This window comes from Blastomyces dermatitidis (genome assembly GCF_000003525.1).
Source record: "Blastomyces dermatitidis ER-3 genomic scaffold supercont1.13, whole genome shotgun sequence".
Taxonomy (NCBI): Eukaryota; Fungi; Ascomycota; class Eurotiomycetes; order Onygenales; family Ajellomycetaceae; genus Blastomyces; species Blastomyces dermatitidis.
The window spans coordinates 994,771-1,019,359 of NW_025544786.1; the positions used below are offsets into that span (position 1 = coordinate 994,771).

General features: G+C 46.7%; 7 protein-coding genes across 12 annotated transcripts; 4 read left to right on the forward strand and 3 right to left on the reverse strand.

The window, feature by feature from the left end:
- Positions 1-324: 324 nt before the first annotated feature.
- On the forward strand, positions 325-872 carry BDCG_09103 (uncharacterized protein; the record flags this gene model as incomplete). Its single annotated transcript, XM_045424883.1, has 2 exons — positions 325-336; positions 426-872. 2 exons carry the CDS (start codon positions 325-327, stop codon positions 870-872), a joined length of 459 nt encoding a protein of 152 aa, XP_045273503.1.
- Positions 873-1,107: 235 nt separating this feature from the next.
- Positions 1,108-3,870, reverse strand: BDCG_09104 (succinyl-CoA:3-ketoacid-coenzyme A transferase (ScoT)). The gene is made up of 3 exons (XM_045424884.1): positions 3,192-3,870; positions 1,884-3,069; positions 1,108-1,740 (listed from the first exon to the last, which is right to left on the reverse strand). Exons 1-3 carry the CDS (start codon positions 3,237-3,239, stop codon positions 1,427-1,429), a joined length of 1,548 nt encoding a protein of 515 aa, XP_045273504.1. The 5' UTR covers positions 3,240-3,870; the 3' UTR covers positions 1,108-1,426.
- A 19-nt stretch (positions 3,871-3,889) lies between these two features.
- BDCG_09105 lies at positions 3,890-10,942 on the reverse strand. Of its 2 annotated transcripts, XM_045424886.1 has the most exons (13): positions 10,076-10,942; positions 9,241-9,974; positions 8,959-9,163; positions 8,856-8,907; positions 8,369-8,763; positions 8,228-8,316; positions 7,627-8,164; positions 7,133-7,564; positions 6,811-7,051; positions 6,316-6,736; positions 6,084-6,249; positions 5,519-6,016; positions 4,338-5,336 (listed from the first exon to the last, which is right to left on the reverse strand). In XM_045424886.1, exons 1-13 carry the CDS (start codon positions 10,104-10,106, stop codon positions 5,200-5,202), a joined length of 3,939 nt encoding a protein of 1,312 aa, XP_045282807.1. In that variant the 5' UTR covers positions 10,107-10,942; the 3' UTR covers positions 4,338-5,199. The 2 variants fall into 2 exon arrangements, with proteins under 2 accessions (XP_045282808.1, XP_045282807.1); XM_045424885.1 differs by having other exon boundaries at positions 3,890-6,016; positions 10,076-10,711.
- Positions 10,491-12,379, forward strand: BDCG_09106 (NADH-ubiquinone oxidoreductase 213 kDa subunit). The gene is made up of 4 exons (XM_045424887.1): positions 10,491-10,975; positions 11,065-11,184; positions 11,274-11,468; positions 11,555-12,379. The coding sequence occupies exons 1-4, from the start codon at positions 10,792-10,794 to the stop codon at positions 11,650-11,652; spliced, it is 597 nt and encodes a 198-aa protein (XP_045273505.1). The 5' UTR covers positions 10,491-10,791; the 3' UTR covers positions 11,653-12,379.
- Positions 12,380-12,382: 3 nt separating this feature from the next.
- On the forward strand, positions 12,383-17,005 carry BDCG_09108. 2 transcript variants are annotated; one of them, XM_045424889.1, is made up of 6 exons: positions 12,758-13,704; positions 13,805-14,292; positions 14,368-14,705; positions 14,782-15,239; positions 15,304-16,634; positions 16,738-17,005. In XM_045424889.1, the coding sequence occupies exons 1-5, from the start codon at positions 13,158-13,160 to the stop codon at positions 15,330-15,332; spliced, it is 1,860 nt and encodes a 619-aa protein (XP_045282809.1). In that variant the 5' UTR covers positions 12,758-13,157; the 3' UTR covers positions 15,333-16,634; positions 16,738-17,005. The 2 variants fall into 2 exon arrangements, with proteins under 2 accessions (XP_045273506.1, XP_045282809.1); XM_045424888.1 differs by lacking the exon at positions 16,738-17,005 and having other exon boundaries at positions 12,383-13,704; positions 14,782-16,712.
- A 150-nt stretch (positions 17,006-17,155) lies between these two features.
- BDCG_09109 (uncharacterized protein) lies at positions 17,156-18,030 on the forward strand. The gene has a single exon (XM_045424890.1). The coding sequence runs from the start codon at positions 17,396-17,398 to the stop codon at positions 17,774-17,776; it is 381 nt and encodes a 126-aa protein (XP_045273507.1). The 5' UTR covers positions 17,156-17,395; the 3' UTR covers positions 17,777-18,030.
- Positions 17,808-24,017, reverse strand: BDCG_09110 (potassium uptake transporter). 4 transcript variants are annotated; one of them, XM_045424894.1, is made up of 16 exons: positions 23,925-24,017; positions 22,801-23,804; positions 22,595-22,715; positions 22,344-22,480; positions 21,673-22,203; positions 21,565-21,591; positions 21,086-21,448; positions 20,903-21,017; positions 20,329-20,810; positions 20,205-20,250; positions 19,921-20,116; positions 19,796-19,839; positions 19,663-19,669; positions 19,528-19,606; positions 18,755-19,342; positions 17,808-18,693 (listed from the first exon to the last, which is right to left on the reverse strand). In XM_045424894.1, exons 2-14 carry the CDS (start codon positions 22,835-22,837, stop codon positions 19,541-19,543), a joined length of 2,172 nt encoding a protein of 723 aa, XP_045282813.1. In that variant the 5' UTR covers positions 22,838-23,804; positions 23,925-24,017; the 3' UTR covers positions 17,808-18,693; positions 18,755-19,342; positions 19,528-19,540. The 4 variants fall into 4 exon arrangements, with proteins under 4 accessions (XP_045282813.1, XP_045282810.1, XP_045282812.1 ...); XM_045424891.1 differs by having other exon boundaries at positions 19,528-19,669; XM_045424893.1 differs by lacking the exon at positions 23,925-24,017 and having other exon boundaries at positions 19,528-19,669; positions 22,595-23,775.
- Positions 24,018-24,589: the final 572 nt, after the last annotated feature.

The window sequence follows — 24,589 nt, forward strand, 5'->3', positions numbered from 1 at the left end:
TTTGACCAGAGCAAGTCAGCAAATCATATGACATGACGCCGCGGGTGACTAAGCACATCTCCATCCCAGCCAAGAAAACATTTGTATGGCGGATATCAACTACGTTCCGCTTCAATTGTTGCTGAATGAGAAATACCGCATTCCTGGGTGTATATACACATAGAGAGAGAGAGTACTTTGTTTCCGCCATTTTCAACCGGGACTGTTTGGAAAAAACCTTCCAGCTATATTTTACGACCACCAAGGAACCTTTCCCCAACCGCCGTGGTTCCTCTAGACAACCCGCCCGCAACCAGAGAAATAAAATAAAATCACTACACAGCCATGACAAAACAAGTCCGTCTCCCTCTACCCTACCCCCTATAAATAACCAAACCTACCTTGACATAACAAACATGAAAGAGTTAACCCAATCTCCAATCTAGCTCTCCCCCAAAACCCTCTCCGCCCACATAAACCGCCTCATATCCCGCTGGCCCAGCGATCCCGTCCGCCCCTCCGCCGTCTCCGTACAAACATATCTAAAAACCCGTCTTCCTACCACCCCCACCCCCACCACATCTTCCTCTTCTTCTCCTTCACCACCAACAGCAACAGCGACAGCACCACAATCACAAGCGCAAGCGCAAGCGCAAGCGCAAGCGCAACAACAGCAACAGCAATCACAACTCTCCACCGCCAGCATAAACGCGCTCTACTCGCTGCTGGAAAACCGGTACGAGAAACAATACCCGCTGCCGCAAAATTTGCGGCATCCGCGCAGTGCACCGTCGCATTATGATGATGTGCTGCGGGAGTTTAGGGAGGCTCCGGGCAGGGGCTGGGTGAAGAGGATGATGGAGAAGCTTAGGGGGGTTTTGAGGTTTCAGTAGTAGAAGGGGAGGGAAGTTGTGTATGGGGATGTATGAGAGGGTTTTTTTGTCTTTTATATTTTGTGTTTCTGTACTATATGGATGATTGCATCTGCTGGTTTCCTTTTGGGCAGGGTGGTTGTTGGGTATTGTTGTATTTGTGATACCTCTGCGATGGCTTCTTTTTAGCGTGAATAAATGTATATATATATCAAGTGGCCAATAGGGCTGATGTTAGAGGGATGAAGGAGGTAGATATGAGGATATCTAGAAAAAGAACTACATTGGATTGATATATTGAATCATTATCTAGTGGGTTATGAAAATATGCGATTCTCACACTAAAATAAGAAAATGCACGCCGTCTTTTATGGATATATCCTTATGTAGTTGAAGCAAACCCATCCAAAAAAAAAAAAAAAAAAAAAAAAAAAAAAAAAAAAAAATAACAAAAGAAAAAAAGTAGGACAAACAGTAAATGGATATATAAAACCCAACGAAAACAAAATAGTTAACCCACTCGTTCAACATTCAAAACCCCCATTCCCATCTCCATCTCCTACCTCCCTCCCAACTCACAGCATCGGCTTAACCTCATCCGCAACCTTAAACGGGGCCTCCGTCTTCGCACGCACCTCATCAACCGTCACGCCATCCGCAAGCTCAATCAGCGTCAGGCCGTTTGTGAAATCGACATCAAACACGCAGAGTTCGGTGATGATGCGGCTCACGCACGCCCGGCCGGTCAGCGGGAACTCGCACTGCTTGAGGATCTTAGGGTTGCCCTTCTTATCGGTGTGTTCCATGGTGACGACGACTTTGGTGGCGCTAGGGTTGGAGACGAGGTCCATGGCGCCGCCGAAGCCTTTGATTTTGCCAGGGAGCATCCCTGTTTGATATGTTAGATGGATGTGGGAAATGAGGTTATGTATAATGGATATGCTGGGGCCGGGAAGGGGAAAAAGGGCCCCTGTTGGATATTGGGGTATAGAGAGATCAAGAAAAGACAAAACGACGAGCAAAAGGACTTACAGTTGGCCAAGTCACCCTTCGCACTAACTTGCATAGCACCCAAGATCGTCAGATTAATCCGTCCAGAACGGATCATGCCAAACGACTCCTCACTACCAAAGCAAGACGCACCAGGCAGGAGCGTAACCGTCTCCTTGCCCGCGTTGATCAAATCTGCGTCCTCCATGCCCTTCTTCGGATAGGGGCCCAACCCGAGAATGCCATTCTCAGATTGTAGTTGCACCTCAATAGACGGGTCCACAAAGCTAGGAGCAAGCATGGGCATCCCAATGCCCAGGTTCGCATACATGCCATTCTTGAACTCCTTGGCGGCGCGGCGGACGATACGCTCCCGTTTACTGGCAGTGTCCCCCTTACCCAACGCAGACAAATCCGCGCCCTCGCCATCCTCCTTGGCGAAAGTGAATTTCTCAATCTTCTTCTCCGCCGTGCTCTTGATGACACGCTTAACGTAGATGCCCGGCAGGTGCACGGCGGCCGGGTCGATCTCACCGACTTCGACGATGTTCTCAGCCTCAACGATGGTCATCTTCGCATTGCGGCCCATGGCACCGTTGAAGTTTGCAGCGGCGAAGCGGAACTGGCAGTTGCCGAGTTTATCGGCCTTCCAGGCCTTGACGAACGCATAGTCTCCCTTGATGGCTTCTTCCATGACATAGCTCTTGCCATCGAAGACCTTGACGTCTCTGGGCGCACCGTAAGCGGCAACGGTGCCGTCCGCGTTGTGTTTTAGCGGTAGGTCGCCGGTTTGGACGACGGTTCCAAATGCGGCGGGGGTAAAGAAGGCCGGGATCCCAGCACCGCCGGCACGGCAACGTTCCGCCAGGGTTCCCTGGGGAGTTAATTCGAGCTCAATCTGGCCGCCAAGATACATGCGTTCGAAGGTCTTGTTCTCTCCAACGTAGCTGGCGACCATCTTCTTGATCTGTCCGCTGCCTAGGAGCAAACCCAGGCCGGCTCCGTCGACGCCGGCGTTGTTGCTGACAGCGGTTAAGCCGGTGATGGACTTGTTGGCATGTACAGCTTCGATTAAAGTATCCGGTACGCCACAGAGGCCGAACCCGCCGGCAAGGAGTGTGGAATTGGATTTCATGTCCTTAATCGCCTCCGCAGCGGAGGGAAGGACTTTATTGATTTCATTTCGGCGGAGGGTGCTCGAGAAGGCACGGGCGAGGAATTGTTGGTGCTGCAAAGGGTGAAAGATGGCAAATGTTAGCCCATATGAAATTGGAAGAGGTGTCGGGTGCTGTAGCTTAAATATTCCCCGTGCTGTATCTAAGGGATGTATATATTGGGGGTTGGGAATACCTTTGAGGGGTTGGAGAAGCCCCGCGCAACCCGCAGATAGAATGACATTGTGTGTGTAAATGCCCCTCCACGCAGTTGAACACGATTAGTTCTTACTATTCCTTACTCTTCTCTACCTTCTCAATATGTTTAGCAGCAGGAAGGACGTGACACAGCAGCAGAGGAGTAAGAAGTCAAGTTGAGATGAATATTTTCTCTTTTTCTCTCTTGCAACAAGCCCCAGCCCGGCTCTGGAATCAACATAAACGGTGGACACGGAGGAGATAATAGCGGCGGACTATGGGGCCCGCGGGGAGAATTTTCAGTATATCTGGAGGACAACTAGCAAGATTCGCAGCTTGCCATAGACCCGATGGTATGGAGCACATATGCCAAACCAAGGCGCGGAGAGCAAAGCCGAAGCAAACTAGCACGGCGTGAGCAGCAGCGGCGGGCGGCAACAACGAAAGATAATAACAACGCGCGGGGTAATCTGTCTTCTGGAGGTTACACGTTGGATAAACGATTTTAATTATCCCTTCCCCTCCACGGCGAAGCAGATGAATAACGGCGTCTGTGGTAACGGCTCTGCGGGCGGGAGGCGGGCACTCGGAAGCGGAAGAAGCTCTTACATGTTAAACTACGGAGTAAAGTTAGTTAACAATAAATAACTAGTTAATGGCTGGCGTCGGCAAAGAGCTTAGCCGAGTCCGAGAATTGCCGCGCCGAACAAACAGCTGGAGAGAAAAACACCGGAAGAAACAGAAGAAACACCGGTCCATTGTTAAGAATATTTAATATTATCCTCACACACAAGAAAGAGAGAGGGTTTCGGAATATATACAAAGGAAGGAGATGTTGACTGATATTTCTGACTCCTAGTTGGCCAACTAACTTAACTAGTTATAAACTATAGTTATCATGCTGGGAAAAAACGATGGAGCTGTAGACCATTCCACCCACATACTCATTTGATAGATATCTAGATACCTCTCAGGCTGCGTTTTGTTGTTTAGGTCACCTTTTTATTAATTCTTTTTATTTGATTTTTTTTTTTTTCAATTTATTATCAAGCCTGCAATGTGGATGGCGACTTTCCATGTAAGATGATGACACAAGATTCAAAAAAGGAGCTTCGCCGCGGATAAACCTGAAAATAAAATACTCCTTTTTCGCATTTGTGAAATGATAAGATGCCTCGTGAACTCTCTTCTAGGAATTGCCTGGGTAGGTAGGATAGATAGTTCATGTTGATGTGAAAAATTTCTATGGTACTGTCTTTGATTTGATACAACAAGCTCCTCTCTAATGGATGAAAGAACAATCAATGCAGCGCAACAAAAGGGCCCCAAAGGGCGTAAAAGAGCCTTTGGGAGAAAGAGGCTGAAGGGACGAACTACTACTGATGCTGAAACTGAAAACGGTAGCATTGTTGCTGATACGCCGGCGTGAAAATCTTTATCATTAGATCGCATGGAAAAAGATCGAAAAGGGGTCAAAGACATCATACACGCGCACCCATGGAGATATCGTTTAAGCAGAAACGGAAGGAAAGGGATCTCAAAAACCGAAATCAATATCCATCCAACCCCAGACACGCGCGCCCGCATTCCCGAAGTTCCCGTTAACATAGTCTTAAAAGTAAAAAAGGAACATTTTCACCGTACAGACAGCAAGGAAAATGCGAAGCGAAATAAAATGATGCGAGGGCAAGCAAAATGAAAAAAAGCGCCAATCAACCGAGATAAATAAAATAAGGGCTCCGTGAGGAGAAATAAAAAAGCAGAAGGCCTACGGTCTTGAATAGAAATGTGATGGGAGGAACGTCAAGAAAAGAAAAATTGATGCTGGGTGGAAGAGAGGAGAGAAATAGAAGGGAAGTCAAAAGGATCCAATAATTATGACATCACATCAACACTCAAGTTAGGAAAAAAAAAAAAAAAAAAAAAAAAAAAAAAAAAAAAAAAAAAAAAAAAACCAGCCATTAAACATGAGTTAACCTCTATTGGAGTGATGGAGGGCGCCGCGACTAACCTGCCGCTTTGGGACCGAGGGTGCCTGGAGGCTCATCATCAGTGCGAGTTTCCCCCTCAACTTTCCGTTTGAGGCGGTTGCGGGGTGGAGAGGGAGATACAGCAGCTTCAGCTTCCGTCGTGACCACTGCTCCTACCACGACACAGACGGGATGTTAGCAAACTTCTTATTCCACTTCCCCTTGAGAGTGGTGGCGGCGGTAGTCGCGGCGGCGGCGGCATTAGCAACAGTAGTGGAAGGTGTGTTTTTAGTAGTCTTTTTGCCATTACCATTGCCATCCACCGTCCCGTTTTTGCCATTGGCAATATCCATACCTGCAGGTACATTCTCTATTTCATTGTATGCAGGGGGGTCTTCCATCTCTGTATCGCCGCTGTGAGGAGTGCGTGTTTGCGACGGTCCGGACCCATTCGCTTGCTGACCACGCAGGACGGTAGATGGTGCTGGTGCTGGCGCCTGTGCCGGTATTGGTGGGGCTTCGGGAGGGCTGACGTCCTCGATTTCGCGATTGACTGGCTTCACAAGACGGTCTTTCATGTGCTCGTTGACGTACACGAGGAAGTAAGGGGTGGGCGGATTTGTTAAATTTTGGCTTTCGAATATCTCCGACTTGCTATGGACTTCGGTCACCTCGCTGTCGTTGTATTTTCGCCATATATTCTTGTCATAGTCGAAAATATAGATGTAATAATGACCAAACTCAACAGAGCCATGATGCACGAAGACGGCATATAACCGATAGGGGAGATGTCGAAGATCGGTGAATTGAGAGTCAAGCAATGCAACTAAATCCCTCTCTCGTGCTTCGAGGCCTGCCCTTGCGTATTAGTGGACCGCAACTTTTGGAAGGTATTAACAGACATAGGTGCGTTGACATACATTTAATTTCATCCCTGGCCATCTCCTCAACGGCTGTAAGACGAGATAAAATACCATCATCGAGTTCCAGTGCTTCATCTGCCATATCGGGTTCGTCTTCGATAGCCATTAGGCTTTGAATGTATGCTTTTGTCTCTGTGAAGACATCTGGTAAACAGGCCCAACTCTACTCAAGGATACGATGGTCAGCTTTACGACCGCGGGGAGTAGCGGAGAAGAGAAGAATTTATACCTCTGTATCAATAAGCTCAGCTTTGCGCGCTCTCAGTTTGCGGAGTTCATCCTTCCACCGCCAGCATTCACGGCGCCTTTCATCTAGATTATGCTTATTACTGTCCATATACCTGTCCAAGTATATAGTTTCCTTCAACTCCAGGTGATGAGTTGACTTAAACGATGACTTCTTGACTTGATCAAACTGAACGCGTTGGACTTGAATCTGGAGAACTGGGGGCAACTTGCTAATGGCACCGTATTGTTCCACCTCAGCGCCGTCGACCTCTACCTTTTGGACGTCAAATGCGCCGTCGATTGCAGAATAGATGTCCTTCGATCCGCTAGCAACATCGACCTTGATGTCAGACCAAGACTCTTCCTTGGACCGAACTCCGTTTTCTGCGGCAATGTAGGACACAGTCTTGCCATAAAATAAACTTCGACTATGTGTCAGCGTTGAAACCACGAGATTATCATTATCGTTAAGGTTGCATGCATATCGAAAACTTACTCTGTGACAACATCGAGCTGCTCTCCATCTTGGTCGAACCTGATAGGTTTGACGGCGCATTGAGTTTGAAAAAGAACATTGTTTATAACCTCTGTGACATCCTGCTGTGCCCCAAGCTCAACCTCTTCTCTGAGTTGCTGCTGGTAATCTAAGGGTGCCGGCCGTAGAGGCGTTGGCCGAGGAGGAACGGGAGGGGGTCTATTCGGAGGGCCAATGGGCGCCAACGCCTGCATAGAATCGCCTGTAGTTAAACATAGAAAGTAAGCCATCAGACCTCAAACTGATGGAGCCCGGACTCGGTTACGATGTTTGTATAACGTACCTGTACCGGCTCCCACCCCGTTCGAATCGTCTACTTCTTTCATCTCAACGGTAATCTCCTGAGGGGCGGGCCCGATATTCTCCTTATTGTTTACCTGCGATTCCTCATTATCTGCTTGCGCGGTTAATGAAACAAGCGTTATATCACTGTCCGCATCACTGCGCTCAAGTGTCTTGTTACTCGCATCCACCGCCGCCGCATCTTTTGATACCTCTGCGGTGGTCGCGGTTGGAGGCCCTAATGGTCCTAAAACTGGCATGCCATTTATCTCACCAAGGCTGGGGCGACTGCTCGAGATCAATGATTTCCTCCGGATGGCCGCTTCGTTTGAAGAACTAATTAAAGTTAATCTAGCTAGCTCCTGCTCAGGCATAACGGAGGAAGTAGGAGATGTAATCATCTTTTTAAACAATGATTGGAGCTCCACGAGAACTAGTAAAATTTATCGATTAGTTATCCTTAATCCAATAAGGGCCGAATTGTGTAAAACTCACATTTTTGGGACCTCTCGATCTCAACAACCGAGACTTTTCGGGATCCAATCTTTTTCCTATCGAGGCTCCTCTCGTCCAGAGGCATCTTATAGTCATCAAAATGAATAACCATCTTACGGAAAGGAGTCACGGTGAAGTAAAATTGAAGCAAACTGTTTAAGTAGCAGGTATTGCCGATGTTTTGGAGCCCGACAGGCCATTCTTTGAGCACGCGATTTGCCAGTGTCGCATTTTGACCGAGGGTGCTGCTGATCATCGCACTCCCTTTGTCTCTCCCAATGACATCAAGAGCTCGTCTATATGTTTCAATTTGGCCTGGAGCTTCTGAACAACAAACGGAGAATGCGGCGAGAATCGCAGCATCATCCACGGTCCGGTCAGGTATTTGAAGAAGACGGAAAGCTTCTCCAACATCCATTTCTGCAGCTGCTGCTTCACCAGTATTTAAAAAGTATTTCAGGGAGTTGGAGTCACGCGCCTCAGCAATCAAAGCAACAGCCTTCCTAGCTAGTTCTTTCGTAGCGGGCTGATCGTTAACCTAATTTGGAGAGTAAGTATTTGGAATATTTCAAAGGGGCAGCACGAGAAGGGCGAAAACTACCTTTGCAGCATACATGGAAACAATGAAATCATCAGAGGTATCACTTTCTACCCCAAGGTACAACAGCGCCTGTTCCACAGTAGAAACACCTATAAACCTGTTAGTTCCGGAATCGCTCTACTGACTCTTCATGAGACATACGCTCTTCTGCTACCGATTTTATCTTCTCACTCCCACGGCTGTCTCCAATCCTCCAAAGCTGTCGTCTTGTTTCCGTGTCGTTAGCAGTATCGCGAAGACGAGCAAAGAAAGAGACAATGATGTCATCATCCGTCAAATTCCGATTTCGATAATCAAGTTGAAAGTACTTGTACGCGCGGGGAATATCATCGTCAGCGTATCGAGAACCACTACATTCCAGCGCTACCAGGTCGTTGATTTTTCCTCCATCTGACGCGCTTCTCCACTCGCCAATATATCGTAAACATCTGAGATAATAAGGGCCTTGTCTAGGATCAGTTTCAATCTGCCGATTATACGCCTCTATAATGAGATCCGTGGACATGTCCTCAGTCGCCCCAAGATCCTCGTAATATCTGAACATTTAGTTAGCGAAAAACCAATTGGTTCCTGAACATTACACTATCACTCAAAAGGAAAAGGAAAAGACAAAGAAATATAGACTTACGGAGCCCTTCTTACTTCCTCGTTAACTGGATTCAGAAAGAATGTTCTGTCGTCTACTAATAGGTAAGTATTTTGAATCATAGCATATGGTGAGAGAGACTAACAGTTCGATGAACCAAGGAGTTGGTTGAACTTGCTAATGGCAGGGTCGAGAGGGATTCCCGGTGGTTGGCCTTCTTTCTCATGAGCGGGCCTTCGGTGGATTAAAGCTGAGAGCTCATTTGACACGTTATCAAGAAAGATATTAAGAGGATTTCCATACGGGACGTGGTCGGATGTGTCCGGGCACGGAGGATCCCAACTGTCTTCCTATGCAAGCCCAATGAGTCAACAGGAGATGAGATTTTCACAACGATCCAGATAAATGTTTTGTAAGATACACATACCCTCGCATGAAATTCTAAGAATTCCAGAAGCTCATGGCAAGGCCGACCATCCACACCAAAACAAACAACGAACCGCTTATTCGACATGGAAATTGATTTGCTTCTCTGGCTATCATGCAGGGCATTATCGATGTAGGTGCGCAGGTTCGTCAACACAGTAATGGGAAATGGTCGACTATGACCCTCTAGTCTCTCTGGATACGTCTCCATAGCTTCATCGGTCCTGGCCTTTAGCAGCTCCTTGTTTGTCAAGATGTTCACCCAGTGCGGTGTCAAAACCGGGGATAGTAACTTCAGGGAAATAACAGCAGCGCATGTCGAATATGAACAACGAAAGTAATGAGTTTCTAATCGTTGACCCTTCTCCCAAAAAGGGTTTGAAACTTGGCGACCGTCGCTGTGCGAGTAAACAATGTGATGTAGCTGGCTAGGACAGTGGGACGCTTCTGTTGTATGCACCATCTTGATCTCTAAATGATAGCGGCATATCAAGCACATCGCGGACACCTTGTACGGAGTCCTTAGTCCAGCCTGGAAACCTTTAGGAGGAAGCTCAGTTTGGTTGGCTTTTGTTATATATTGGTGGGGGCAGGCCTTTGGTGAGATGAGTTCCGGGTAGTCATCGGGATCGTGGAAGGGAGGTGGGAATTGTGTCAAGAGGTTGAAGGATGAGCTGGGAGGATTTGCAGGATCGAAAGAGAGGACATCTTGGATAAAGCGGGGAGTGGTTTTCCCTAGACAGATAGCCATAGTTCATCAACGGTTAACAGAGACGGCGGATCAAGAGGAATCACGAAGCAGGAAAACAACGAGCTTCAAACGTTGATAGCCATACCAGGTCCCGGGGAAACAGCCATGTGTGACATTAGAGATAAGATTCCCAGCAAATCTAATAGAAGTGTTGCGCGAAGATAGCGTCGTAGCTGTATCAAGCAAACGACGCTACTAGAAGCTCCGCAAATGCGCTCAGGACGTAGAGCATCGAAGAATCATCGGAACTAAGATTCGCCCAGAGATCGGAAAAGAACAAATGAGCTTCTAGCAACTAGGCTTTACCGCTATTAAACGAGGTTTGTTCCAACGGTAGAGAGCAGTTTGGATGGAGCCTCCTGAGTGAGCGAATCGAATGATGCAATGCGTTGAAGAAGACGTATCTATTCAGGCTGCTGGTTGACGTAGTGGGGTAACTAAGCTAAAGAGAAAAAACGACGAAAGTAGGAAGGAAAGAAGAATATGCGCTGTGCTGAGCTCTTGTCTGTCTACCAGACATTCACCCGCTGGGGTATATATTCAAAGATAAGGTGGCTCCAGCAACTCCGTTGAGGTGTTTTGAATAGTTGAAGTTGTAGTTGTACGGAGTACATCGTTCGTCGTCTGCGGAAGCTCCCAAGACGTTTTGCCAAGACCCGGCCATCGGCCATCCATGTTCCTTCAAATCACAACCCCAAGACTCTTGAACGACCGTATTGCTTCACCCGCACACCACACTCCAACACTCCCCCGCAACAGCACAGCTTTGTGTCCTGTTTCTCTTCCTCTGCCGAAGCAGTCATGTCTTCCCCAGCCGAAGAGGAAAGCTATCACCCACAAGATGCCATTGCTGCCACCATCAAGACAACGCTGACGACCGGGGCCGTTGGTCTTTTCGCCTCGTCCGTCCAGAACACCCTGCAAAAACGAAACTACGGCCCCTGGGGTGTCGTCACAAAAACAGGCGGCACAATTGCTTTATTTGGTACGATTGATCGCTTCAATGGCAATGGATGGATGAAGCGGATTTTTTTGGAAGGGCGTGCTAATCATAGTTTATTTGGTGTTTTGTAGCCTCTGTCGGCGGTGCGTATCAGTTCGCGAGAATAGCAGCGGCTAACCTAAGGGAGAAAGACGACCACTGGAATGCTGCATGGGGAGGGTTTTTCGGTGGAGCAGCTATCGGATTGCGCGGTTTGTCTAGTCCTCGCTTTTTCCGTGTCACGTCCTCCAGAGTTCGCGGACCGACTAGACCACTAACAACATATATTTATTCGTTGCAGCCCGAACGTTCCCCGCGGTTATTGGTTACGGCGTGGTTGTGGCCACTGCACTTAGTGTATTCGAATATACCGGAGGAAGTCTTGCAGGCAAGGGACATGCTAATGAGGAGGATGAGTTTGAGAGGCGGGAAAAGCTCCGGAAGAACTTCCGTTCCCCGATTGAGGAGACAGTTGCCCAGCTCGGGGAAGGTAGAGGTATGCAAACCATCATCTTGAGCCATCCGCGGACTAAGTCTCCATTTCTGCGATGACATGGGTGCTAACCATAAATGAATATATAGGCATCCGCGGCGAGAACTACGAGGAACGAAGACGGCAGAGGCTGAAGGAGAACTACGGCATTGACGTGCCTGCCACAGCACAACCCGCCAGAGCATAAAAAAAAATAAAAAATACTTGCATATACATTTTCCTAGTCATATATTAGCCCTCACTTCCTTTTCCAGTCTTCTATGTCCCTTTTTTTCCCCTGTAGTATATATTGTTGTCTCAGGACCCAAATTCACTAGAACTTTGTCTCGTCCACCTTTTTTTTCCCATATTAGCACACAACCTCCGATGTTATACCCCAAGCCCCCACCCTTCCCTCTTTTGCCATGCATTGAATAATGCGGACAGGATGAAGCCTGGCAGACTTTGTCCGGTCTCGTCTCCCTCTCGACCCTTCGTTCATCGACGAAGAATATGTTTTATTGTATCGATCGAGCAGAGAAATAAAAAGTTTGCGATATTCGTCCACAGCGCCAATTGAGATACACCGCACACGCACGCGTAAGAGGGGAGAGGGCTTGTCATGAATTTTTTTGCAGGCAGAACCTTTCTTCCCTAATGGAGCTCTTTTATAATTACGGTCCGGACTTTTTGTCCAATCATCTACAACTTATGAAATGTGATTACATGGAGCAGTATAGTCTAGCTTATGGGGATCAATGGTGGTGACTGCAATGATATAGAGCCTTCAGCCACACTTGATGCCAACCTCCGTTCAAAGGTGAGGCGTGACGTATAAATGAGGCTGTGGCGACGCCTTGGGGCGGAGACACGCATTGATTTGTGCTGTGTACTCCGTATACATAATAATATAATTTGTACATGTACATACGCGGCGTACACATCTTAACATCTTACTACAGCCAGGGACCCCGTTTGGCACGTTTCCCTAGCGGTGTGGCATCATCTTAAATTCCTGCCTAGAGCTTCTACGAACCCAAATATCTTCGGTAGGTAATCCGTAGTTCACCTTGAGATGTTGCTTGGTGTAAACAAAGGCGGGATCTTTCTGTGCTGTACATGTACTGTACATATATCTTCATTCCATTCCATAAAAACGTGGCAAATGGTGCTGGTAATAGAGAATAATTCGCCTTCTTTGCATCATATCGCCATCCTTGGGGGAACTCAATTCGTGGTTTTGTTCAAACCTGTGAAGTACCGCGGGGGTACCAGGCCATCCTTCCCAGCGCCAAGCCTGGCCGGGAGCCTGTGCGTGGATACCTATTAATACACAGTACGAACGTTCCCTCCTCCTGTCCCCAGTTCTGCCCAACCTGCTCGACGTCATCCCCATTGTTTTCCCGCCGAAGCCCATGCCTCAAGGCCGGACTTCTTACAGAGATAATTCTCTAACCTTTTCCTGTCCCCGTCCTCTTGACGCCCACATCGTGCATTCATGCCATTATTTATCCGACTCCTAGCTATCCTTCCTGCTCTTCTTATATTCAACTTATAGCGTTGCGGATACTGTGAGCGGCAACTGTGGATAGAAGATTCACTAGTACTACTATACAGACCTCGTCGCTTTGTGCCTAGGAGGTGGGGGAACAAAGGACAATATAAAACAATACATAACTGCTATAGCTTCAACAAGCACATCGTCCCGGCCCCATGGCCGCCCGACCCCGAACCCCGTTGCACGATGAGTATACAACGGCCCCGAACTCTACGGAACCCTCCCATGCGAATCAGGTAAACGGCTCTGCCTCTCGTCTGACCTCCTACATGGCCACCCCGAGTTCGATCGTGCCCTCGGATTTCCAGGTCCGGGGAGTGCCAGTCCAAAATTCGACACAAACACCTCAAGTATCTCGATTCCACGAAGATATGTCCAGTCGGCGTGGATCGTCTGTTATCGACGGCGCTCCCCCTACCACGAATAACCTACACCGCTCCGACTCGCAGATGTCAGCTGCACAATCGCTTTTGCCATCTCGAGCGTCGGGGACTTTAAAAAAGAAGCCATCGTTGAGTAAGAAGGGGAGTTTACGACGGGGTGGAAGCAGGAGAAGTAGTCGTGCAGGGAGTGTGAGGAGTATGGCTCTCGGTGAGAAAGAGAAGTACGGGATGGTGGATGGTGATGAGGTCAACAGTGCCTTTTATGTCCCTATACCTACTTCGGGGAGTCCGACGGATGTTTTGGCTGCGAGATTCCAAGGTAAGCAACTATCAGTGATGCCCCTGAAGGATACATACAAACGTATATGGGGCCTTCGTTTTTTAAGATGAATTTAGCTGAACTAACTCTGCAACAACAGCCTGGCGCAAAGTGTTGAAGGATTTAATAATGGTTTTCCGGGAAATCCAAAAATCATACGAAATTCGATCAAAGACTCTTCTCTCAGTCTCGAATTCGATGAACAATGTCGTTTTCCCAGCCACGTTTCTTGCAACAGGTGGGATTTCGGATGCTACCAAAATACTAAAAGAATATCATAGACAGGCAGTGGTAGAATCGGCAAAAGCGAGGGACGTCGAATTGGAAGTCATTAAGCAACTGACCGGTCTCAGGTCAGATCTGCAACAGAAAATCAAAGAGATTAAGAGCCTCTCGGGTGATTTTAGGAATTCAGTCGACAAGGAGTTGGAAGGCACTCGGAAAGCAGTGAGGAATTTACAGGAAGCTCTTGGACTGGTGGATACTGACCCAGCGGCTACCTCGGGAAAAGGAGACCCTTTCCTTGTGAAATGTGCGGTACATAGACAGCTTGAAAAGCAGATTGATGAAGAAAATTATCTACATCGCGTAAGTAGCTTATCCCTATTCCCCAGCCACTTTTAACTCCTAGATCCCATCCCCACTGACCCTTTTTCTGCAAAGGCATTCCTGAACCTGGAAAACTCAGGCCGTGAGCTTGAACGCATTGTTGTCACGGAAATCCAGAAAACGTACAATATATATGCAAATATCCTGAAGCGCGATGCAGATGCGGCGTACGACGCGGCGGGGCAGCTCATTGAAGGCCCAATAAGTGTTCCCCAAGATCACGAGTGGGATTCCTTTGTATCTCACAACGATCATCTGGTCGATCCGCTATTGCCGATACGGGATTTTCAACATATAAATTATCCTGGAAAGAACCATCCTGCAGCGGCCGAAGTGCGCGCTGGCATGCTTGAGCGCAAGAGCAAGTATTTGAAGAGCTATACGCCTGGCTGGTATGTTCTATGCCAAAATAATAGTCTTGTTTTTTCGATTGATATCACTTCGATTTAGTAAACTGACTAGATATAGGTATGTGTTGTCGCCTACACATTTGCACGAGTACAAGTCGGCGGATCGAATCGAGTATCAAAATCCCGTCATGTCGCTATATCTACCAGAACAAAAGTTAGGCTCTCACTCGCAAAGTGGCTCTGCATCCCACAAGTTCATGTTAAAAGGACGGCAAACGGGTTCGATGCATCGCGGCCATTCATGGGTGTTTCGAGCAGAATCTCACGATACCATGCTCGAATGGTACAACGACATCAAAAACCTGGCCGAAAAAACCGGCGAGGATCGCAATGCTTTCGTGCGCAAACATTCGCGCCAACTAAGTGGTGGACTTTACCGTGCGGGATCTATCAGCAGCAGTGAAGGAGTCATGGATGAGGACGAAGCAGACGAAACGCCATACTCTGCGGACCATGTGATTGTAAATCAGGCACCGCCGGTGGTGGAAACGCAGTGGCAGCAGCGCCCTCAACCAGGTGGGCGATTTCCAAGTGATATCCACCTCCACCGAAATTCACAAGCGACTTACGCCTCATCTAGAGAAAGTTCTGGAAACCCTGACTCACTAGCGCCCGCCGATACCAAGAACCATCCAACTGGCCTCCCAGACGGGGTCCATGATGATGCTGTCGAACCGAGCCATTCTGGCGTAGTCGAACTGCAAGATCATAGCTACGTAGATTGGATGGATCCCGCACCGGCTACAGCTGCGATTTCGTCACCTCAGAAACATACCTACCCATTATTATTACGAACATCCTCGAAGCCCGATACCTCGATCGGTTCACCGGAACGGACAATTTCCCCCGCTAACGCTTTCGGTGACGGCAAAACAGAAGCCATATCGTCTTCCCACGGCCTGGCAGATAAAGGAACCAGCCTAGGAACCAGCCTAGGCGGAACCACGGTCTCGTCGGCTACGAGCAACATACCTTACTCCAGCGGTGCATTGGAAAAAGATGCGACGACGCCCTTAACAACCCCGGCAGCCACTGAAGCCGGCTCCCCAAAAACCATGAAATCAAATTTTGACCGAAGCCGCGAGCTACCCTCGATAGTTAGCGATTTTAAATTGCCTGGCCAGTATCCAACTCCAAGTGGTTGAAATTTTTGTTTTGAAGAAGCGATGCCGGAGTACCTATATATATATCCCATTTTATCCCATTTCCTAACCTGAAAACTCAATTGATTCCTTGGGTACTACTGTCGAAGAAGGAATTTTCCTCGTTCTTCGCTTTTTTTTCGTCGTTTTATCAATTACATCATCCCCACCATCGACAGTCCCCACTTTTTCCCCCGGAATTATTGCATCATTCGTTACCCTATGTGCCTCCTACATGAAATGCATATACATTCATTCTATGGTTTTGCACATTTTCATGGTCCCTTGAGTTCGACCATATACCACCACTTCAAAGCCCTCCAAAGAGCTCTATTTATTTCCTGGGAATTGAAGCCCCCGATTTGCCTTTCCACTAGCCTTCTCGTGTCTTCCACGTTTTTTCTTTTTTATATTCTTATTTCACCCTTTCCAACAACCTTTCTTTTGTTTTTTATTCTTACTATCATCTTCTTCATACCCTTCTTCTTTCTCTTTCTCAAGCATAGGAGCTGGGGGCGTTTATACTTCTACGTGAATACTTTCTTTTCCTCTCTTTTTCCTTTGGATTTTAAACTTTACTCATATTTAAATATACGTTGGGTCTTTTTATTCTCGAAGTTTTTTGGAATTCTCGCATCCTCTTGGAACTGGCTTTGTCTCTTTGGATACTACTGCACCATCAGCGCCTATGTGTATGTACCTTTAGGAAGTAATATCAGCTCAGAACTTCATCTATCTTATGAAAATCTGTTTCTGAAATAAAGACATAGTCTGTCAGCACTCATTCTCTTCTTTTGTTTCATTAATACGTACACTGTCTTCAGACAAATATATGTCATAGTATTTCACTCAACTGACTCACTGACTAATAGTGACTCTGAATCTCTAACTGAGAAATCACTTACCAAGCAAGTAGGCTGTCGGAAATATGTGCTTGTCTTGACTATAGATTTGTTCTTGTCTCTACCATATACAAGCACTATAAGTGCCTCGACTCTTTGAATTGGTTCCTCCCGGCTTAACCCCTGCATGAAATACCCGCTGAGCTAGGAAGTTTTTCCCATTGCTGGGGGACCGTCTTAAATACCTCATGACCACAACAGTTCCATTCTATTGGATGTCTGAGAGTGGTTGATATTGATGATTCTATCTACTCTGTAGTAGAGGGCTATATACAGTGTGCAGGGCGCTAGTCTGTAACTACTAGGAAGCCTAGGGCTCTCACACCCCGCGTTAAAAGATAGCCAGTGTTGCACCCAGATTTGATATCATGGTTCCTGGCGTCTCGCCGACGCCTCAATATCCCGCTTCTTTTTGAGCCAATATAAAAGCATCCAAAATCCTCTCGGGTTCAGCAGTTAGATTAACGGAAAATAATTTATATGCTCAACAGCTTTCTACCGGACTTCTTTATGCAAGTTTTACCCTTTCATCTAGTCTCTATTTGATCTACCTCGATGCGTCAGGCCTACGAACTCTCCAACTTTCGATAGTGGGCGATTCTTACTATGTCTTCGACTACTGAGCTATATGTTGCCATTTTCGACGATGGTGGTGTATATAAGCACTGGGGTCTCTTCATCGACGGGCCAACGGATGCGGAAAAGATCCTCCTCCAGATCCTGGGTTCCTACCAGATATCGTTTCGAGATGGAAATCTCGAACGCTCATAAATCGGCGACTCTCTTGGAGACCATCCACCTGTGTGACGTGGACAATTCCAAAATTAGCGCGATTAAGGACGCTGCGGAAAATGCGGTTATCCACAACGAATATCCGGGTTATAACTGTCAGGACTATGTCCTTGAGCTTCTGGATGTCTTGGAGGAGAAGAATATTATCGACAAGAACGAGACCAATTACAAGCATAACAAGCGGGTCGTTCAAGGCAAGCAGGAGGGATTGATGTAGATGAAAAAGTCAAACTGAATATCATTGAAGCGTTGACCACCGATTTGTTAACTACCATACTCATACTAGTTTATTTGCTTGATTTCCTTTCTCTGAATGGTGGAGATTATGGCCTGTCTGTTACATCTATTCATTTCTAAGCCTGTATCCTGGACATTCGCGATATTTTTAGGCGCAGTACAGTGATAAGCTGTACTACAGGCATCTTACAAGAAGAATTGGATATCTGCTTTCCTAGCATTAAATGGGTAGTTATTTCATACACAAAAGGGAATCTTCAGCGTTCAATTTTGGTTTGGGGCCATGTGGTTCTGAGATTGATCCCCCAAACTCGATCAACCAGCCAACGTACGGGGAACTGTGATGGGGATATGCTCTCCAGTAAATGCAGAGAGTAAATTAACCTCCAGCCCCCTCCTGAGGTCATCATGAAGCTCGTCTGGTGCTTGAAGGTTGATTCTCGCAGCAAGATAGCTGAGGACACTGAGAATTTCGATGCTCACGATGAAGAATCAGGGAACAGTGATATTAGATCCACCGCAGGATTCTTTTCCAAGGCGGTCTTGAATTGCATCAAAATTTCTCTGTTCCATTGTGCTGCTTCGCCAAAGCGTCAAGCCTCGTGGAACGTCTTCTGTTTTGTACGTGGTGGAGTTGGGCGAGCAGAGGAAGTAGCCGCGATATCATCGGACTTCTCATACTTGGATGCATATAAAAGATAAAACGGGAGATAGGTTAACTGTCGGAATCCAGCCCATGCCGCCGATAAAGAGTGCCAGAGGACGAGAACATATAGAACAGGGTAATAGAGATACCAGCGTTCTCCATGCATCCAGAGGTCACATTGTTGAGCCACTGAGGCCCAATGTTGAGGATCCGGAGTACTCTCCAATAACTCAGCTTAAATATATAGTTTGCTTTGTTATTTTTTTATTAACGACTTCACTTAAATCATTTATAAAAATGAGTAATACTTACTTAAATTGAAATAAAAACAGTTGTACTAATAGTAGAATACAGTGTAGAAATAAAAATAATATTGGTTGAACAAACTTAGCCAATAGTTGGGCGATTTTATACGTGAAGTACCAAGGGATTGATAGAACGTATTTCACCTCCTATTTAAAGGTAGGATACCAGGCCCGTAATATAATGGGCGAAAATAGACACCTGGCATCTCGAGGCATACGGGCTCCTATAGTGGAATGCCTTAATTCAGCAGTGATTCAACACTCGAGGAAACTCTCCCGCCACCCAAAATCACCACCAGGAAGAAGGGAACCGCTTAGTACATACATCACGTCTCGCCACTTTTACGTCTATCCAAAAGCAAAAAAAGGTCTCTTGCGAGCTTATGCACTATTCATGTGGCTGTCTATGCAATGTAATAATAATCTATGTATCTATAGTACCCATACAACATCCCTTGTGTTATACGATTTCCGCAGTTCGAACGCGCGACAAGGGGCCGATAGTTGTATTTGCTGAGGGTAGCGCAGTTGTAATTGCGCCGCCATCCTTGGTGGAACTTGAATCCGTAAGATTCCGTTCGCTCGGGAGGATGATCTGCATCGAATTTGAAAGTGAAGAGAGAAAATGAAATTAATATAGAGTTCATTTCTGTTTGCTAGAAAGAGAAATGGAAAGCGGAAAGGTGGTAAGGGATGAGAAGCGAGATGAGTGTTTATGAGGAACATATGGTAGGGTAGGATACGAGGGTGGAAATTAACCGGGGGGAAACAAGTACGAACCGCTCGATCAAGTTCATATGGCAATCCGCGGTGTCGACCACGAAGCATCAAGGCGCAGATGACTAATTTTCCTAACACGCTGAATTTGGTGGTCAGGCCACTGCTGATAGACGGGTGACTCAGGCTCAGACCGACGTTTCCGCTGTAGTTATGGGTTGGTGGTTAGATAATGACTGAAGTTATACACAAGGAAAGGGATGCGAAAGAAATAGAAAAGCAGATACAGCATAGCCTCGAAACTAGATCAGAAGTTGTGGAAGGCACTTACTATGCTGAGACAGCTTCAAAAAACACAGAGAAGATTGCGAATTCCTATTCCCTTTGAGTTATTATATTTCGTTCAACGGGTTGGGACAAGCAAATAGGAAAAGTTTAAAAGTTAAATAATCGTACCGGATCCGATTTATCGGCTAGCTTCGACCCTTCGGTGATCATGAGAATGAACATTCCGAAGAAGACATACCACAAGTCGAATGCGAGTTGCTTTTTCATATGTGCACCCACATAGGAGGCAGTGCTATTTGACTCGTCGATTTCGTCACTTTGTGGATCGTAGAGACCCAGGGAGTTCTCTTCATATGTATTCGTTCTGTCAAGGGTAGTTGGGTTAGGTATTAGCAGGGGCTGCTTTAAAGAGAGGGAGCCAGTTGTGCAGAGTTTCGGGATCAATTTCCTACTTTCGTACGCTAATAGCGATTGGGAAAACGGAGATGTACATCATCACTGGAAATTAAATCATTCCGTTAGCGAGTCAAACTTTGACAAATAATTATAGCAATTTCTTTTTCTCTTTGAACGTACCCATGAGCATGAACTGTACAGCCGGATGCACCTTAGCGACATTGAAAGTACTTGTCCCCGTCGTACGCGCCGACGCTGCCTGAAAAAGCGCAGCCAAGAAACGATTCCATGAAGACGGAACGGCCAGAACTTCCTCATTCTGCAGATCTAGGACGAGGAACAGCAGGACGTCGATAAAGTTCAGAAATACCAAGCTGAAGAATAACATCCAAGTAGGGCTAGAGGGAAAAAGCAGCGTGTAACATCGACGAGGATGATCGAGCAGGAAATTCAGTGGCTCTCGGATTGCAGAATCTCGAGGTGATATCTTGAACATGATCCAGATAATGAGGCGTAACATGCAAGGGTAGCCTGTGTTGCCAATGTAAATTAGGAATGTCATGATGAAGATGGGGAAGGTTGCGTTGCGGAAACTAATCATGGAGTCGGGCGTAAGGGTGAATCCAAGATTGTTGTAAGCGGTCATGCTGGAGAAAATCGCCCTAGACGCCACCCAAATAAGCAGATGAATCGACTCTGGTATTTTAATCCCTTTGGAGCTTTCTCATCCCAGGAGCAAAAAACAGGCGCTTACCACCAAGTTGGGTTCTGGCCTACAGATCGAACATAGTCACTGTACTTCCGGTCTGAATTGTGAATCCAGCCAATAAGACAAATAACGCCGAATATATGCCAAAACACGTAGTAACCTATTTTGTTTAAAAGATGAAAGATGTTAGCGTCTTCTCTAGAAGGAGATAAAGGGAGAGGCCCATACAGAACACAATCTTTGCTAAAAGCTTCAAACTACGATACTCAATCCCTCCCAGCTCATCCCTCTGTTCATCAGTCAAGTCCAAGAATTTCGAGTTACGCCCGATCGTCGGTTGGTACGACAGATATGACATGTCTAAGAGGGCCCGTTCAGACTTCGAGGACGATCGATTTAGTGGGTTTGAAGATCTCGACCGAGAACGTTTCCGCGAGCTATTGCCGAGAATAAATGCATTTGAAGCAGCTCTTTCGACTGAGGCCGCATGGGAAAGCAGCCTACCCATGGTGGGCAGCCGTCGACGTTCGGTTTCCCCTGAGGGCCCTGCCGATAGAGATTCTTCGATGGTTATACTTTTCATAAGGTCGTCTATTTTGGTTCGTGAGTTGTTTTGTCATTAGCCTCACTCTGCGCAAACGGGCATTTATCCATGGATCATTTATGGGGTTCAAATATGAGTAGGATGCAGAAATTGCATGTCTTACCATCGTCAACCTCGCGAACAGTTTGTCCTATTTGGCAGGAAATTAGCAATTGGCTCCGATATAGGTTCCTAGTTAGCTTATGTTATAAAGGAAAGGGGTTATTCCCACCGCTTTCAAACTCTCTTGGGCCTGGGATTCGCAGTGCCCGTCCACGGGGCTCCATGTTTGTCTCAGCAGAGAAGCTAATATGCGCGGAGGGCGCACTCCGTTCTGTATTGTTCTTGTCGGGCGAAGAACTAATTTGATCAAGCATCAAAGGCTGTGGATCTGGAGAAGCAGAAAGATCTGGAGTCGAGGGGAAAATGGTTGTACCATCATTTTCAACAGTACTTATTTTCGCGTTCTCGTTCACATTAGGAACAGCTTCATTTCGATTGTCGTTTTCGTTTTCGTTGTCTTTGTCTTTGTCGCTGTTGGAATTGTTGCTGGGCATATTGCTGAGAATCCTAGCCCGCAGCCTCAATCCCTCCGCCTCAGAGGCAGCAGTCCTGCTTCTACTGCCTATTCTCGGCTCAGGGCGAAGCACTCTGATATCTCTTATTCTGTCTCGCAATGTGATACTATCTCTTCCTCTGGACTCTGATGAATGCAATCTACTGGAACGAGGTCGGTCAATCGAACGCTGCCGTGACAATCGGACTAGAATTGCATGACGGATTGCAAAGTCAACTGGTGATCAAACGCACACAGGTTTAATAAATAACTCTTGCCTACCCCAGCCGCGCACAAACAGCAGCAGGACTGATCGAGGCTCCCCTTGAGAACTGGAAGATTTTTACCAATGTCTTTGAATCGAGTTTCAAACCAGTACAGTCGCACGAGCACCACCACTAGGTTTATGACGCTTAAATTGCCAATCATGGGGACCATATATATCACCACCTGTTGGAATGTATGCATTGTATTGACATCAACGCTTTTTTGTTTTTTGGCCCAGTGTCAGCCGCCAACGCAGAATCCAGGTTGATGACTGGGAAAGAAGCACAATCGAATAATGAATTAGGAAAAAGAGAAAAATTATTGGACGTACGTATTTAACCCCGTCGTCGTCGCCGCACTGCAGCTTGTGAAAAACGCATCAATGCCAGACAAGTTCTTGGCCGGATATATGATAATCACGGCCAGCACATTCAGGAGCAAGATATAGGCATCTAGACGTAGCAAAATACAAACTGTAAGAAGATGCCCGTTTTGTCCCCATGGTCGTGATGAGTAGGAAAGGGGATATATCTCTACAGTGGAGCCGTATAAAATTCAACCGTGGGAGCCTCATTGGAAGGTAAGATACGTGAGGAATATCGGGGTGCGGGGGATTTGCAGAAGGCAAAGTGTTCTCCCCGCACGACAGAGCTGTCAGGAAGAAGAATGCAGAATAAGTGCCGCAGCAGAGCTGTCAAACAAACATATATATATATATATATATGCGAACCCAGAGAGTGATATATCTTGTCGGTGGAAGTATATACGAAATGTATTTTGGGGTGATTGAGGGAATTGAACAGGCAATAAAAAGCATGGGAGAAATAATAAAAAATAAAATAAATAAAATTACAAAAGAGCAGAACACCGTTGATCCTGGTCATGAGGAGCCTATCCCGCGGCGGTGGAGCAGGTCCAGCTGCAACGATTGGCCCCAGAATTTGCAGTCCACACAACGGGAGAAACTGGCAGAGCGTGGCGGTTCAGCCCTGTTCATGTTCAGTAACTTATTGACCCATGCAAGTGTGTCAGTCATCTTGATCTAATCAAGCCTATGGCTTTCTCAGTCCAAGTGTTTGCCGGCATCAAAAAGCGGAGGAATGAGAAACCGTCAATATCGAGGATCCACCCCGAGAGACTCCGTCATCTTCTCACAGGGCCGTTCGCCCAAATAATAAATCCGATTGATAATAGATACCATAACAATTAGTTCCTTTCTAGCTATAGATTGTGTCGGCCCGCTTCGCGCCGAGAAATCGCGGGTTTCAGTGGTGTTCTAGCCTCCTGAGGCACAGTGGAGACGCACTGAAAGCAGAATAATGAAGAAAAGTACGTAGAAAAGCTCCCCAGAAGAGTAGTCTGCATTTCAAAGGGAGTCAGGCAGCCGCGAGCCATATGGGAGCCATATTGTGCGACTGTTTCGCGTAGGAGGAGCTTGGCGATAGGGTCCTTCGTTCACTGTAACTCTTAAGATCAATGAGCCAGTGACGCCGCTGCAAGAAAATGTACACGGTGTGGTGTGTGGTGTGGAAATTCAGAACCTCGGAAGCGATAGTTCCCCCAGTGGATCCTAAGTTAACCCTAAGTTAATTAGTTAAGCTTTCAAACTAATCCATAACTGAATATTGGCATTGTTTAGGGGCTGAGGTTAACGGGATTACCACTGGTACATAAAAATTTCTTAGGGCACTAGGCAGTAGGCCCAATGCCCGGCCTCCAGCCTCCAGCTTCCAGGCCCTTACTAATGATCCAAGGTTCTTGTGCGAGGTTGGTGAACGATTTGCAAATTGTTGGAAGACAATCCAACCGGTCATCCAAGTGACGTCAGGGGGCGGGGCGGGGGTATTTAGGTCCTGGATCAAGACCCAAAGACGGAAGTCTGACTGCAGACAACTAGGATGCAACGTCGGGAATCAGGAATAAACCATTGGTACGCACCTGAAGCGGAAATACTGAATGTTATAATAAAATATCTGGAGGCACAATAAGATGGACACTTCGAATTTTGGAATTAAACTCCCAAGATGTTGATGTCGTTGTTAGGTGAGACTTATCGGTTCTGGCCACAATTTTGGTGGAACTGTATCGCCCATCCGATTCAGAACCCAGGTACGTTAGCTGCCTAACCCTCCTAAATCTAATTTGGTTCAATCCGCGAGCAACATCGTGCAGACAATAAAGATAACTAATGGCTTATTGGTTCATGTAGGATGAAACAGTTCTGATTGTGTTGCAGATTTCAGTCAGAATCGCGCGATGCAATTGGAAGGTTAGGGGGGTTTAGGGTTATATACCAGATTTGATATGAGGCTCTGTGGCCGCGATT

Coding starts and splice junctions, on each gene's coding strand:
- BDCG_09109 (XM_045424890.1), top strand. CDS start 17,396: ATGTTGCCATTTTCGACGATGGTGGTGTATATAAGCACTGGGGTCTCT.
- BDCG_09106 (XM_045424887.1), top strand. CDS start 10,792: ATGTCTTCCCCAGCCGAAGAGGAAAGCTATCACCCACAAGATGCCATT. Junction 10,976..11,064: donor CGGCACAATTGCTTTATTTG/GTACGATTGATC, acceptor GGTGTTTTGTAG/CCTCTGTCGGCGGTGCGTAT. Junction 11,185..11,273: donor AGCAGCTATCGGATTGCGCG/GTTTGTCTAGTC, acceptor TATTCGTTGCAG/CCCGAACGTTCCCCGCGGTT.
- BDCG_09105 (XM_045424885.1), bottom strand. CDS start 10,106: ATGTCACACATGGCTGTTTCCCCGGGACCTG. Junction 8,165..8,227: donor TTTCCATGTATGCTGCAAAG/GTAGTTTTCGCC, acceptor TCTCCAAATTAG/GTTAACGATCAGCCCGCTAC. Junction 7,052..7,132: donor CGGGGTGGGAGCCGGTACAG/GTACGTTATACA, acceptor GTTTAACTACAG/GCGATTCTATGCAGGCGTTG.
- BDCG_09108 (XM_045424888.1), top strand. CDS start 13,158: ATGGCCGCCCGACCCCGAACCCCGTTGCACGATGAGTATACAACGGCC. Junction 13,705..13,804: donor TTTGGCTGCGAGATTCCAAG/GTAAGCAACTAT, acceptor CTGCAACAACAG/CCTGGCGCAAAGTGTTGAAG. Junction 14,706..14,781: donor AAGAGCTATACGCCTGGCTG/GTATGTTCTATG, acceptor GACTAGATATAG/GTATGTGTTGTCGCCTACAC.
- BDCG_09110 (XM_045424891.1), bottom strand. CDS start 22,837: ATGAGGCTCCCACGGTTGAATTTTATACGGCTCCACT. Junction 22,481..22,594: donor ACGACGACGGGGTTAAATAC/GTACGTCCAATA, acceptor AAAACAAAAAAG/CGTTGATGTCAATACAATGC. Junction 21,449..21,564: donor TGTTCGCGAGGTTGACGATG/GTAAGACATGCA, acceptor GAACCAAAATAG/ACGACCTTATGAAAAGTATA.
- BDCG_09104 (XM_045424884.1), bottom strand. CDS start 3,239: ATGTCATTCTATCTGCGGGTTGCGCGGGGCTTCTCCAACCCCTCAAAG. Junction 3,070..3,191: donor GCTTCTCCAACCCCTCAAAG/GTATTCCCAACC, acceptor CACCCTTTGCAG/CACCAACAATTCCTCGCCCG. Junction 1,741..1,883: donor GAAGGGTGACTTGGCCAACT/GTAAGTCCTTTT, acceptor CATATCAAACAG/GGATGCTCCCTGGCAAAATC.